Source organism: Solanum verrucosum, unplaced genomic scaffold (genome assembly GCF_900185275.1).
Source record: "Solanum verrucosum unplaced genomic scaffold, falcon-dt-bn FXZP01000103.1, whole genome shotgun sequence".
NCBI classification, from domain to species: Eukaryota; Viridiplantae; Streptophyta; class Magnoliopsida; order Solanales; family Solanaceae; genus Solanum; species Solanum verrucosum.
The window spans coordinates 2904462-2919193 of NW_026020048.1; the positions used below are offsets into that span (position 1 = coordinate 2904462).

Below are 14732 nucleotides of genomic sequence, written 5' to 3' on the forward strand. Positions count from 1 at the left end.
TTTTATTGTCATTGCAATTTATTTTTTGTCACTTTAAAATTTATTGCAAACACCCACCCCTCCCCAACAAAAAAAAAAGAAGGAAGATAATTGCAACACACAAAAGAATCGCCCTTTTTTCAGCTTATAAAAATCTTATCATCCTGATTGATTAATGACTCAGATGTGACAAAGCCGAAAATTGTAAACTGATATACATGCATGGACAATATAATTGACCTAGTAATTATTTTTGTATCCATTTGATAATTAGTCATTAATGCTATATAATTCAAAGCAAAAGGCTTCCAACACAAATCTTGATAAAGCATACATACCAACAAAACTTACACAATGAATTGAAACGCATGGAGTATTATTTTTGAGATTTGAACATTTTAAAAAAGAGCTATTCTTAATGATATTCGCATATGAATTATAATAATGCATGAAAACTTTTTATTTATAAAGAAAAATTGATTTGGTCTCTAATTAGGATTTCTTGCTTTTTTTCAAGAATTTTACATAATAGACATTCACAATAATAAAATATGTATACAATAATTTTAAATTAATTATTTTTAATAAATACATAACAAGTAAGATGGACGGGAGAAAAGTAGCTCCCCAGTTTCTATGCGAGTATTTGGAATAAAAAAGATATTTGCTCATCTCTTTAGACAAGTAACCCGTATAAAGTACTCTTTTTTTTCTATTAATAAAAGCGTGCTATTATTCAATCTTTATGCCTATTTCTCTGAGCTTGAAAGAGAAATACTAGCTACCACTTCTCTCTATTTTTCCTCTATGCTTCCTGCAATGTTTTATCAAATAGCAATTTGCATGTTGTTTTGTGGTTTCAATTTCATAGTATCATCATGTCATCAAACAGATATCCTTAATATTCTTCCTAACCAAGTTTCATCTTCAAGCAATTTCTTGTTTGGAACATCCTCTTCTTGTTACCAGGTACTTCCTACACTTCTGTTTTTTGGGTGAAATGTTGTTTTGAGTACTACTTTTTTTCCTCGGCAGTATGAAGGAGCTATTCTCAGTGATGGAAAAGGTCTCAACAATTGGGATGTTTTTACTCATGAAGCTGGTGAGCTCATACAATTAATGAATCTCAATTTCTTTTAATCGAACAATTTATTAATTTTGGTTACTGTTGTTGCAGGTCATATTAAGGATGGAAGCAATGGAGATGTTGCTGTTGATCACTACAATCGTTATTTGGTAAACCTAATTTATCAATTGAGATTTCTGTAAACATTGTTGTTTATAGGATTACAATTCACAACTCTTTTTCTTTTCTTTTTACAGCTAAGGAAAAGAAGATAATAATTTTTTTTAGTGAAAGAGTAGGTTAATTATTGTTTGGTCAATAATATGTAGGAGTGGGACATACTTGTCTAACAAGTGGGTTGTTTGGTTTGAACACAAGTACGTTATGTTGGGATTAATAATGATGAAATTAATTATGTTGAGATTAGTTTTTATTAATTGTTTGATTTATCAAATATGTGTGGCATAATTTATAAGAATAAGTTATTTGTTTGCCAAATACATACCCTCTTAAAATAAGCAACTAATGAGAGACCATTTGACATTTTGTACATTTATGAGTTTGTTATAATGAGGATTATTTATTATGACATGTGAGATAATAGTGGTCCTTTGTTTGCTGTCCCCCAACCAGAATAAAGGTGTGGATAAATCAACAAATATGTAATTGCTGGATTTGAACTTTTTTTCTTTCCCAGTCAAGTCATATATAGTGGCTTCTTATCCTTTTAAGGCCATTTCACAAGGCTAACACATTCTTGCATGTTTTATCCTGTTGATATGGGATCTATAGTGAGGCACATTGAGATTAATTAGATGGTTGCTGCAAAAAATGTTTTGGTCTACTGAAAATCAACAATAAACTGATGTTAACACAATACTACTAAATTAGATAGGAAGTACTTATGCTTGAACAATGTGTAACTTTAATTTTGGAGTGTCTCAGAAATGAATGAATGTTAGATCAATGCAGTGTATTAGCGTGAAAGTAGATGTGTAAAACATGAAATTAAAGAATTCTGATGTTTGGTAATAAAATAAAACAGGAGGACATTAAGCTCATGGAAGATATGGGTGTTAATGGCTATCGTTTCTCTATCTCGTGGGCAAGAATTCTGCCCAGTAAGTTATAACTGTCACTAGTCTCTTCCCTTCATTTTCAGCAAGTACTCCTTATTGTCATTTCCATTGAACAACCTTTTACTTTGTCGGTTGTAAATTTGACTCAGAGGGGACATTCGGAGGTGTTAATATGGCTGGAATTGAGCACTATAGTAAGCTTATTGATGCACTCCTACAGAAAGGTCGGTTCTGCTTCACTTGCTAAACAGTTTTAAGCTATAGATAAATAAAAAATGAAGCAAAAAAAAAGTAAATTTTTGGGCTCAGACGACTTCTTTATGCATTCTGAATTCAGGGATCCAACCGCTTATCACACTAACACATTATGACATACCACAAGAACTTGAGGAAAGATATGGTGGTTGGCTAAGTTCACGAATACAGTAAGTAACTGGTCCCATATTACACTTTAAGGTAGTTGTAGATTCCATCAAAAAGCTGTAACGATGAACAAGTTAACTTGTCTTGTGTCTCAGGGATGATTTCAGCTACTATGCAGACATATGCTTCAAATATTTTGGGGACAGGGTCAAATACTGGACAACCATCAATGAGCCTAACCTCATGGCTGTTCGTGGCTATAGAGAGGGAACTTACCCTCCAGCTCGATGCTCCGGTGTATTTGGGAATTGTAGTGCTGGTGATTCAGAAAGGGAGCCTTTCATCGCAGCTCACAATATGATCCTGTCTCATGCAGCTGCTGCTGGCATTTACCGCACCAGATATCAGGTTCTTTCAATGTCTCTATGCCCTTATTCCTCATCGCCGTGTCAACTCTCAATATGGCATGATCTTGAAATATTAATCCAAATGGATTCTTCTTTAGTGCAATGCTATCTTCTAGCTTGTAAATGACATGAAGGTGAATTTTGGGGGAGTAAAACAGGAAAATGGTTTACGTAGAAGACTAAAGCTCGAAAATTTATTCTTGGAAACTGCTTCTTCCCTCTATTTATCAAATGGTATATTGTAAAAGTTCATTAGAAGACAATACAAGTATCAGTAACATAGTCCATTTTATGCTACTTTTCAGAAAAGACAAGGAGGAATGATTGGAATTTCTTTGGATACCCAATGGTATGAACCATTTAGCAATTCCTCCGAAGACATAGCTGCAACTGAGAGAGCTCGGTCATTCTACGTCAACTGGTAACCTTTCCTTATCAGTAGTTCAGTACTACAATTTGGTTTCTTGTGCATCAGAAAGAGAGGAAAAGAATGTTTTTTTTTTGAATAAGTACTTTTTTTGTTTTAATAAGTACCCCTATGCAGGTTTCTAGACCCTATTATATTAGGAAGATATCCCAAAGAAATGGTACAAATTCTGGGATCTAATCTGCCAGACTTTTCAAAGAATGATTTGAGCAAGCTGAGTTATGGCCTAGATTTCATTGGCATCAATTACTATACGGCTAAATATATCAAAGATTGCTTATATTCTGCCTGTGAACATGGAAACACTTGGTCAGAGGGTTCCTATTTTGTTACTACAGAAAAAGACGGTGTCTACATTGGCCAACCTGTATGTTTTCTCCTCTTTAAAATTTGAGCATTCCTCATCTTCTAACCCTCCACTCTGCCAAACTATTACTGGCACTTTGTGCTTGCTGAATTTTATTTATTTTCCACAACTTTTAATGAATCAGACTGAAGTGGAATGGCTCTTTCTGTACCCTCAAGGGATGAAAAAAATTGTGATGTACATGAAGGACAGATTCAAAAATACTCCAATGGTTATCACCGAAAATGGTAAGAAGAAAAGAAATTTCACATTCTTTTCATTTAAAAGCGAGATATAGTTTAATTTATCAACTAATAACCTGAACAACATGCATTTGGATCTGTTGGGATGCATCCACTGACACAACTGGCAATGTTGCAGGCATTGCTGAGAACGATAATCTAAAGCCTTCAATAGCGGACACCTTGAACGATATTCATAGAGTGAACTATATGCATAGCTACTTAAATTCATTGGCAAATGCAATCACGGATGGTGCAGATGTGAGGGGGTACTTTGTTTGGTCCCTTCTCGACAACTTTGAGTGGCTAGATGGATATAAGCTAAGATTTGGACTTCACTATGTCAACTATACTAATCTTCAGAGAACCCCAAAATTATCAGCTACCATGTATAAACAGCTCATATATAACTTCAAGATACAGCTTGAAACAAATACTGCCCAGAACTAGTGGGAGAAGTTGATGAAAGCGGAGGCTTGTAAAGATTATTTTCATTTCGGTGTCTGTTGTTAGAAGTCAGTTTATTGTGCAAGCAAACAAATAAGTGTTCAACCTGATCATGCAAGAGTTAAGCACAAGCCTAACCTGTATTCACTCCAATGGAAATGTGATCATGTAAATAAGATTTATTAATTATGCACAAGTATTCTGTTGAAAGTTGAGTATAACAATCTTATTATCCTGATTTATTGATGCCTAAGAAGTCACAAAGCAGAAAATAATAAATTGGCATACATGCATGGACCATTAACCAAGTAATGATGATTTTTTAAACAAAACTGATGATTACAATGGAATGATAAAGAGCATTTTAAATTAATACTAACGATAATTAAAATAATATGAAGAAAATATTTTAGATCAATTACTTTTTCCGAACCACGAAAAGTAAAATGGATTGGGAGTTGCTCCCCAACTTCTACATGAGTAATTGAAGCAAAAAAGATATTTTTGCTTACACCTTTACTCTATGCTTGGATGATTATGTATCGTATTATATTGTGTTTTATTGCATTATTTTAATGAAAATAATATTTGGATATGTTGTATTGTTTTGTTGTTATATAATGTTACACATCAATAATTTGAATGATTAAATTATAAGAAAAGTAAGGTACATGATAGCTTTACTATAAAAAGGTAGAGTTCAACATAAAATCAAATAATTTAATAAAAAGCGAAGACAAATTAAGATGAGAAGTAAATATTAAGATAACGACACAATCACTCCAAATTGATCATTACACAAAATGATATTTTTAATTGTTACCTAACAATAATTTAAAACAATACAATATGATAAAATTTAGATAATAATCAAAATAAATATATAATATTTAAATTAACAACTAATATAAGAATAAATTTTACGAATAGCAAAGATAAAAATCATATTAGCGCTCTATAGCTACAATTTTGCTATTGGACAAATTATGTTTGCTATGGAGCATTTGATATGTATATGCATGTTCTCAATGTTAGGCTAGAGTGGCGAGCGAGATTGAGAGAGAGAGGAGAGAGGTGAGTGAGAAAACGCAGTGGAGAGAGGTGAATTGCATATTCATATCGGTTAGATAATTGTATATATGTAACTAATATATACTCCCTCTGTCCCAATTTATGTGACTTACTTTCCTTTTTAATCAGTCCCAAAAAGAATGATATATTTCTATATAAAGTAACAATTTAACTATGAAATGTTTATTTTACCCTTAATGAAATGATTTACAACCACACAAATTTCTAACATTCATTTTGGACCACAAATTTTAAAAATCTTAATTTCTTTCTTAAACTTCGTGTCGAGTCAAACTACCCCACATAAAATGGGACGAAGGGAGTATATGTATCAATGAGTGTGTTTGTATATCTGCATAAAATTTGAATTCGTATACAACTGAATCGAGTTAAAACATTTGAATTTGTATATCAAATTATCTCTCTTGCTTTATACAAACACAAATTATACATTATATTTCGTATAATTTGTGTTTGTATAAAGCGAGAGAGAGAAAGACAAAAAATAACTGGACACGGGAAGATTTGTATTTGTATAATTACAAGTGTATAAGACAGAGAGATATGTATTTGTATATACAGTCTCTCTCGCTTTATACAAACACAAACACAAATTATACATTTATGTTTATATAAAGTGGGAGAGGAGGAAAAGATGACTGAAAAAAAGGAGACTGGCGAGTGAGTTTCCAGAGATAGGGGAAAGAGCCGAGGAAGAGATGACTAAAAAAGAAGAAAGTAGCCAGCGAGATTCCCGAGAGAGGAAGAGAGACAAATGACAAGAAATTTGTTGTAGATTGAAACTAAATAAAACTATAACTATAACATTTATTTCAAATTAATAATTTATTATATAATGCACAATTTTCCCTTCCTAGACAGTGACATATATATGTACTACATCTTTTTCTTCTAATTAATAAAACACGTGAAGAGGTTGCTATTCTTTGTCTTTTTTTCCAGGAGCTTGAAAGAGAAATATATCACTTCTCTCTATTTTTGCTCATTCACATAGAAAAATCAAAGCTGTACTATGCTTCCTGCAATGTTTTATCACATAGCAATTTGCTTGTTGTTTTGTGGTTTCAATTTCATAGTATCATCATGTCATCAAACAGATATCCTTAATATTCTTCCTAACCAAGTTTCATCTTCAAGCAATTTCTTGTTTGGAACATCCTCTTCTTGTTACCAGGTACTTCCTACACCTTTTTTTTTTTTTTTTGGGTGGGGGTGGGGGTGTGAATTGTTGTTCTGAATACAACTTTTTTTGTCGGCAGTATGAAGGAGCTATTCTCAGTGATGGAAAAGGTCTCAACAATTGGGACGTTTTTACTCACGAAGCTGGTGAGCTTTTTTAATAGCAGAATACATAAATTTGCCCTTTAATTTGGCCTTATTTATATTTATGTCATCCAATTTTAGGTGTGTGGTACTTAAACTTTAATAGCGTTGAACAAAGTAGACATATAAGTCGTAGGTGACATAATAAATGTAGATCACAATATAGGACACAAATTACCAGATAGGATATTGCATAGGACATATGTGTCTATTTGTTCAATTTGATGTATTATGCATTTATTAATTAAGGAATATCATTTCTGTAAGAAAATTTGCAAGAATTGTAGTCCCTTTTTTTAAAAAAAATTATTTATTTTGGTGACTGCAGGTCATATTAAGGATGGAGGCAATGGAGATGTTGCTGTTGATCACTACAATCGTTATTTGGTAAATCTAATTTATCATTTGAGGTTTCCCTTCTTAGGTAGTTTCTGCAAACATTGTTGTTTATTGGAAACAGGGAATTATATATATTGTTCACCAACTCTTTTTTCTTTATTTTTTAACAAATCCAATAGAGGTAAGAAAAAGAACAACGTAGACATTTAATTCGCCACAGAGTTAGGTTAATAATTGTTTGGTCAATAATATGTAGGAGTAGGACATACTTGTTGTAATTATTAGAGTTTTTGGCCAAAATCATTTTTAAACTATACCTCAAACTTAAATTACACCCTAAAAGTATCATTCTTAGCAGAAAACATTCTTCAAATATTTAAAAGTGAACAATTTTCATCCTTCTGCTTGAATTAATTAGAAAACTAACAAATCCCACAAAAATCAAGTCATCCATTCGTAATTATTATTCTTAGATACGCCAAAAATACTAATCGTGAACTTTTTTAGTAATTGAGTTTAGCATTATGCAAATTCTTTTAATTTGACAATTTTTTTTTCATGTAATTTAATATTAAAAATATTATTAGCTGAATTTTTCTTTTTATTGATTGAAATATGTTTTTTCTCAACTGAATATGCTAGAAGCGGCGTTTGTTGGAGATTTCCGCTTCTAATAATGTAGAATGAAACTCAAATGCGAGACATAATCGATATTTTGATCACTTCAATATCAAATTGGCCAAAAAATTTATTGATCTAAATAAAGTTTGGCTATGAAAAAGGTAAAGATGAATAAGCTTCAGCTTCTTTCCGTTACTAAATGAGAAAAAGAGCAGATCATGTATCCTCACACCTTCCAAATATTTTTTGTTTCGGTAAGCAATAGTGTCTAAGATTTTTAATATGTTTTTTTTCAGGAACTTCTTATAGCAAGTAATGAAATTATGCAGGAAAACTTTGTTGATGGTCACGTGAACTGCTCATATTTTTGTAGGATCCCTTAGTTTTTTGACGATATCTAACAGAAGGATGAAAACCGTTCACTTTTAATTATTTGAAGGATGTTTTCTACTAAGAATGATACTTTAAGGATGTAGTTTAAGTTTGGGGTATAGTTTAAGGATGTTTTTTGGCCAAAAACTCTAATTATTAAAACTACACCCAATTTTTTTTTAAAGTTTCAAACTTAAATTAATGGGAATATGAGTTCCATGCCTAAATTATTACCCTCTCTCCCTAGTCCTTAATTACTCGTTCACTTTTGAATTGACACACCTATTAAGAAACAATAATTGACAAATTGAGTTTATTATTTTACCCATATTAATTATGAAGTGAATGAATTAAATACTTAAGATTTTAAAGAAGTTTTACTTTTTTTCAAAGTAATTAATTGAGGGAATAATAAGTAAAAAAAATTATTTTTTCTTGATTTGTAGGAATGGACAAGTAATTAGAGACAATTAAAAAAAGAATAGTGGATAAGTAATTAGGGAGTACTTAGTTTGAGAAATACACATCTCTCTTTTATTACACTCTCTTCATGGTGCGTACTAACTCTCTTTTTATTAAAGGCGGAACTCATCGGTTGCCCCCTTAAGTTGGCACCAATTTTCATTTAGACACCTCAATTAAGCTTTGTTCATTTTAGACACCTCATGTCATATCCCGCTATGTCATTTTGACACTTTTTGCTAACATGTCATAGAGAGTGTAATACACTCATTACCAGCACGTGAAAGGCTTATTTAATCTTTTTTTTTTCATTTTCTTCCTCATTTTTCAGCCACCTTCTCCCAAAACTAAAACTCCTTTTATGGAGAAATAAAATTGATAATGCTATAGACAAAAAAATAAATTTGAATCCATTGAACTTATAATATAATGATATAATAATAATTAAAAGAAGACAATGTGAAGACCCCTGCAATCGTAAAGAAGAAGAAAAATGGAAAGTCATGAATACATGAATAATATCAAATTAGATTTGAGTAGTGATATGTGTGGATTTGTTATTCTATTCGAGAAGATGATGGGTGAGGAAGGGGTTGGGGTTAGGGTGGGTAGAGGTGGAGAAGACGCTGGGTGGGTGGGGGAAGAGTGGAGAAAACGCAGGGGTTGGGGTGGAGAAGATGATCTGGGTGGGGTTGGGTTATTTTATTTTTAAAGTTTTTTGGGCAAAAATTCCACATGTCATTCACTCATTGGTCACTTCTTTATTTACTAAAAATCATTATTTGAGAATTATTTTTTATATATATGCCACTTGTCTTTATTTAATTCGTCATTTTGACACGTTATTGGCGAGTGTATTACAAACACTTTATATATTTGACTGATAATTAAAAAATTGTCAAAATGACACAATGGACCATGACATGAAATGTCTAAAATGAACAAAACTTAGTTAAGGTGTCTAAGTGAAAGTTAGTGTCAACTTTAAGGGGCTACTGATGGGTTCAACCTTTATTAAAAGAGATTGTCACATCATACTCCACATGGACAAAATATCTCATTTTGACAAAAAATAAATAAATTATTACTATTAGTTAAAGTTAAAGACTAAAGTAATACTATCCCAAAAAAAGTTATTAAAAAATGTAAAATATTTTTTTTACTCCACTCCACCACTTACTTTCGTGGAAACATCCCCCCCCCCCCCCCCCCCCCCAATCCCACAATTTCTTTTATAAATTTTTTTTTGGAAAAGGGCCAAAAGTATTCTTGAGCTATATGTTAAGGTTTAAAAATACCCTTCATCCACTAAATATATCATTCTACTCATCTTTTGGGTCTAAAAATACCCTTTCATTCACCTATTTGACTCACTTGTACCTTTATGACTAACAACCAAAGTTTATTTTGTTTTTTTTTAAATATTTATTTGTGTCATTTTCTTTATTGGACAACATAAAAATCCCATCTCTATTAAAGTTTTTCCCATAATTTATCCAATCTAAAAATATATACCTCTTCAAGACCCAATATTTTTATTAAAAATGATCTAGTAATTTTTGTATTTGCTCTAAAATATATTTTTTTAAATTTTTTTAGATAATTAATATATTATAAAAAATAATTATAATGCCACAATTATAGCAACATATTCATATATCCTAAGCAATATGTATCTTCCTTTTATAAAATAAATATATAAATTGATAACTTATTTTTTTTTTCTAATAGGTGATAACTACTTTTCAACGAAAAAGTTCCACAAACAATTTTACTTAAAAGGTTAATTCAGTAAAAAAAAAAAAAAAGAAGAAGAAGATGGATGGTCTAGGGAAAAATAAAGTAGGAAAATAGAGAAGAATTTGTGCAATATATTTATGGATAAGATCATATATTGTTATGATTATGACATTATTAATTTATTTATAAAATATTAATTATCTATATCATGTTTAGAATCTTCATTTAATTAATTAAATCTTAGCCGTTAGTTTTTTCTTATGTCATGAATCTTCAATCCAAATAAAATTTTGAGAAAATGGAGAGAAATAAATGGAGAGAGTTGGATCCAAAAATAAATAAATTACAAAAATACAAAAAACTACAAGATTTTTTTTATAAAAAATATTGGGGTCTTGAAAAGGTATATTGCTTTGATTTGGATAAATAATGGGAAATAATCTAATTGAGGTGAGGTCTTTATATTATACAACAACAAAATGACATATAATAAATATTTTTAAAAATGAAGAATAAAGAGAGGTTGTTAGTTTCTAGGGGTAAAAAACAAAATAATATCTAAATTATACGTATGTTTTTAGGAAAGTATATTTTACTTGCCACAAGACTTTTTTGGAAAATAAATAGAGAGTGTAGTACACATCATGAAGTTTTTTTTCTCATTTTGTGTTAGATATATACATATGTTTTTAGGAAAGTATTTTTTACTTGTCACAAAACTTTTATAAAAATAAAAGAGAGAGTGTAGTAGAGTGTGTATTTCTCAAACTGATAAGTGATAGTCTATGTATAAAACTCACACTCTCAATAGTTCAGGTATAAAACTTAAAAAAAAAAGATTATTTAGATTTGTTTTTGACACTTATCTATATTAATCAGAGTATAATATATATATATCTTTATTAGCCCCACTAGCAATTCTCTTAATACCTTAGATAAGTACTTTTATATTGTTAATTGCTAATTACTATATTTGGGTTGTGAAAGAATTAGATGTATTTGACATTTGCTCTCTTTCACATGCTAACATTTTGTACATTTATGAGATATCAAATGTAGTTATTTTCTTACCCCTGTCATTGTGACTTCTTATCATTTTAAGGCCATTTCAGAAGGGTAACACATTCTTGTATGTTTTTATCCTATTGAGATGAGATCATCTATAGTGAGGCACATTGAGATTAATTAGATGGTTTCTGCTAAATTTGTTTTGGCCTACTCAAAATCAACAAAATAAAGTGCTGTTAACACAATACTGATAAATTAGATAGGAAGTACTTTTGGAGATCAGAATTAACTTTTTGATGCAACATCATTCGACAAGCAAAGGGAACACCCTAATTTGTGCTTGCAAGAGAGCATACATGTTTGACACAAAAGGGAAACAGTTAGTCTTGCTCTACAATTAAGATCTAAAACTCACATTCTGTGTCAAAGCTGATCAACATCATAGCGAAGCAGATAAGCACATAATATGCTTTTGTTGCTAATCGGAATGAAGGGAGCATGCATGCAAAATGGCAAGACAAATTTGGTTTCTGCAACAAGTCGATCACACGCGTCTCAGAAGAGTTTATGAATGAATGTTAGATCAACATTGTGTATTAGCAAGAAAATAGACTCACTCGTAAAGCATGAAAATGAAGAATTCTGAATTTCTGATGTTTGGTAATAAAATGAATACAGGAGGACGTCAAACTCATGGAAGACATGGGTGTGAATAGCTATCGTTTCTCCATCTCATGGGCAAGAATTCTGCCCAGTAAGTTATAACTGTCACTACTCTCTTCCCTTCATTTTCAGCAAATACTTCTTATTGTCATTTCCATTGAACTATCCTTTTCTTTGTCGGTTGTAAATTTGACTTAGAGGGGACATTTGGAGATGTTAATATGGCTGGAATTGAGCACTATAATAAGCTTATTGATGCACTCTTACAGAAAGGTCAGTTCTGCTTCACTTGCTAATAGTTTTAAGGTATTGATAAATCCAAAAAGTTGATTTTTGGGCTCAGATGACTTCTTTATGTGCTGTGAATTCAGAGATCCAACCGTTTATCACACTAACACATTTTGACATACCACAAGAACTTGAGGAAAGATATGGTGGTTGGCTTAGTTCACGAATACAGTAAGTAGCTGGTCCCATCTTACACTTTAAGGTAGTTGTATATTCCATCAAAAAGCTGTAATGATGAACAAGTTAACTTGTGTCGTGTTTCAGGGATGATTTCAGCTATTATGCAGACATATGCTTCAAATATTTTGGGGACAGAGTCAAATACTGGACAACCATCAATGAGCCTAACTTCATGGCTGTTCATGGCTATCGAGAGGGAACTTACCCTCCAGGTCGATGCTCCGGTACACTTGGTAATTGTAGTGCTGGTGATTCAGAAAGGGAGCCCTTCATTGCAGCTCACAATATGATCCTATCTCATGCAGCTGCTGTCGGCATTTACCGCACCAGATATCAGGTTCTTTCGATGGCTCTATGCCCTTATTCTTCATCGCCATCTCAACTCTCAACACGGCATTGTTTTGCAGAATTAGTCCAAATGGATTACCCCTTTAGTGCGATGCTATTTTCTGGCTTGTAAATGATATGAAGGTGAATTTTGGGGTTAGTAAAACAGGAAAATGGTATACTTGGAAGCCTAAAGCTCGAAAATTTATGCTTGGAAACTGCTTCCTCCCTCTATCTATCAAATAATATATTGTAAAAGTTCATTAGAAGACCATACAAGTATCAGTAACATAGTCTATTTTCTGCTGCTTTTCAGAAAAGACAAGGAGGAGTGATTGGAATTTCTTTGGCAACCCACTGGTATGAACCGTTTAGCAATTCCACAGAAGACATAGCTGCAACTGAAAGAGCTTGGTCATTCTACTTCAACTGGTAACGTTTCCTTATCAGTAGTTCAGTACTACAATCTGGTTTCTTGTGCATCAGAAAGCGAGAGAAAAAATGTTCTTTTTACTAAGTACCCTATGCAGGTTTTTAGACCCTATTATATTAGGAAGATATCCCAAAGAAATGGTAGAAATTCTGGGATCTAATCTGCCTGACTTTTCAAAGAATGATTTGAGCAAGCTGAGTTATGGCCTAGATTTCATTGGCATCAATTACTATACGGCTAGATATATCAAAGATTGCTTATATTCTGCCTGTGAACATGGAAACACTTGGTCAGAAGGTTCCTATTTAGCTACTACAGAAAAAGACGGTGTCTACATTGGTCAACCTGTATGTTTTCTCCTCTTTAATATTACTGGGACTTTGTGCATTGCTGAATCTTATTTATTTTCCACAACTCTAAATGAATCCAGACTGAAGTGGAATGGCTCTTTCTGTACCCTCAAGGGATGAAAAAAATTGTGATGTACATGAAGGACAGATTCAACAATACTCCAATGGTTATCACCGAAAATGGTAAGAAGAAAAGAAATTTCACATTCTTGTCATTTAAAAGCGAGATATAGTTTAATTTATCAACTAATAATCTGAATAAGATGCATTTGGATCTGTGTTGGGATGCATCCACTGACACAACTGGCAATGTTGCAGGCATTGCTGAGAACGATAATCTGAATCCTTCAATAACGGACACCTTGAATGATATTCATAGAGTGAACTATATGCATAGCTACTTAAATTCATTGGCAAATGCAATCACGGAAGGTGCAGATGTGAGGGGGTACTTTGTTTGGTCCCTTCTCGACAACTTTGAGTGGCTAGATGGATATAAGCTAAGATTTGGACTTCACTATGTCAACTATACTAATCTTCAGAGAATACCAAAATTATCAGCTACCATGTATAAACAACTCATGTATAACTTCAACATACAGCTTGAAACAAATACTGCCCAGAACTAGTGGGAGAAGATGATGAAAATCGGAGGTTTGTAAAGATTATTTTCATTGCAATGGAACTGTAATCATGTAATCAAGATCTATTAATTAAATAAAAATATTCTGTTGAAAGTTGTGTTGGAAGAGGTTATCTCATACTTGAATGATAGATAGTCTTTATCGACTATAACTTGTTGGCGTAGAGACCCAACCTAACTAGGATCTACAACAATTCGATTATAAAAAATGAGTTTCAACAGAGAGCAACCATTTCAATCTTCGGATTATATTTTGTACTTTGTTAAATGGTGCAGTTATAGAATTGACAGTTAGTAGATTTTCAGATGGGTATGTTTCTAATTTTTATTTATCGTAAATTAACAGATTTAATTTGTCGACATTAATTAGTACAGCCAACTACATTAGCTTGATATATCATGAAATAAACAATAACTACAAGACTAAAAACAAAATCATCCAAGATTCTTATATGAGGAACCCACAAAATTAAGTTATCGAATGTAAATATTTCAATAACACCATATTAAAGTAACAAGAAAGTGTTGAAAAGTA

The 14732-nt window shown here is 31.9% G+C and overlaps 2 protein-coding genes across 2 annotated transcripts; both read left to right on the forward strand.

The window, feature by feature from the left end:
• Positions 1-725: 725 nt before the first annotated feature.
• On the forward strand, positions 726-4371 carry LOC125821821 (beta-glucosidase 18-like). The gene is made up of 11 exons (XM_049501184.1): positions 726-948; positions 1015-1081; positions 1157-1215; positions 2091-2166; positions 2274-2348; positions 2462-2549; positions 2643-2895; positions 3200-3315; positions 3439-3688; positions 3813-3915; positions 4049-4371. The coding sequence occupies exons 1-11, from the start codon at positions 787-789 to the stop codon at positions 4357-4359; spliced, it is 1560 nt and encodes a 519-aa protein (XP_049357141.1). The 5' UTR covers positions 726-786; the 3' UTR covers positions 4360-4371.
• A 2127-nt stretch (positions 4372-6498) lies between these two features.
• On the forward strand, positions 6499-14220 carry LOC125821823 (beta-glucosidase 47-like). The gene is made up of 11 exons (XM_049501187.1): positions 6499-6622; positions 6708-6774; positions 7100-7158; positions 11992-12067; positions 12175-12249; positions 12348-12435; positions 12529-12781; positions 13088-13203; positions 13302-13551; positions 13635-13737; positions 13873-14220. Exons 4-11 carry the CDS (start codon positions 12007-12009, stop codon positions 14181-14183), a joined length of 1257 nt encoding a protein of 418 aa, XP_049357144.1. The 5' UTR covers positions 6499-6622; positions 6708-6774; positions 7100-7158; positions 11992-12006; the 3' UTR covers positions 14184-14220.
• The last annotated feature ends 512 nt before the right edge of the window (positions 14221-14732 follow it).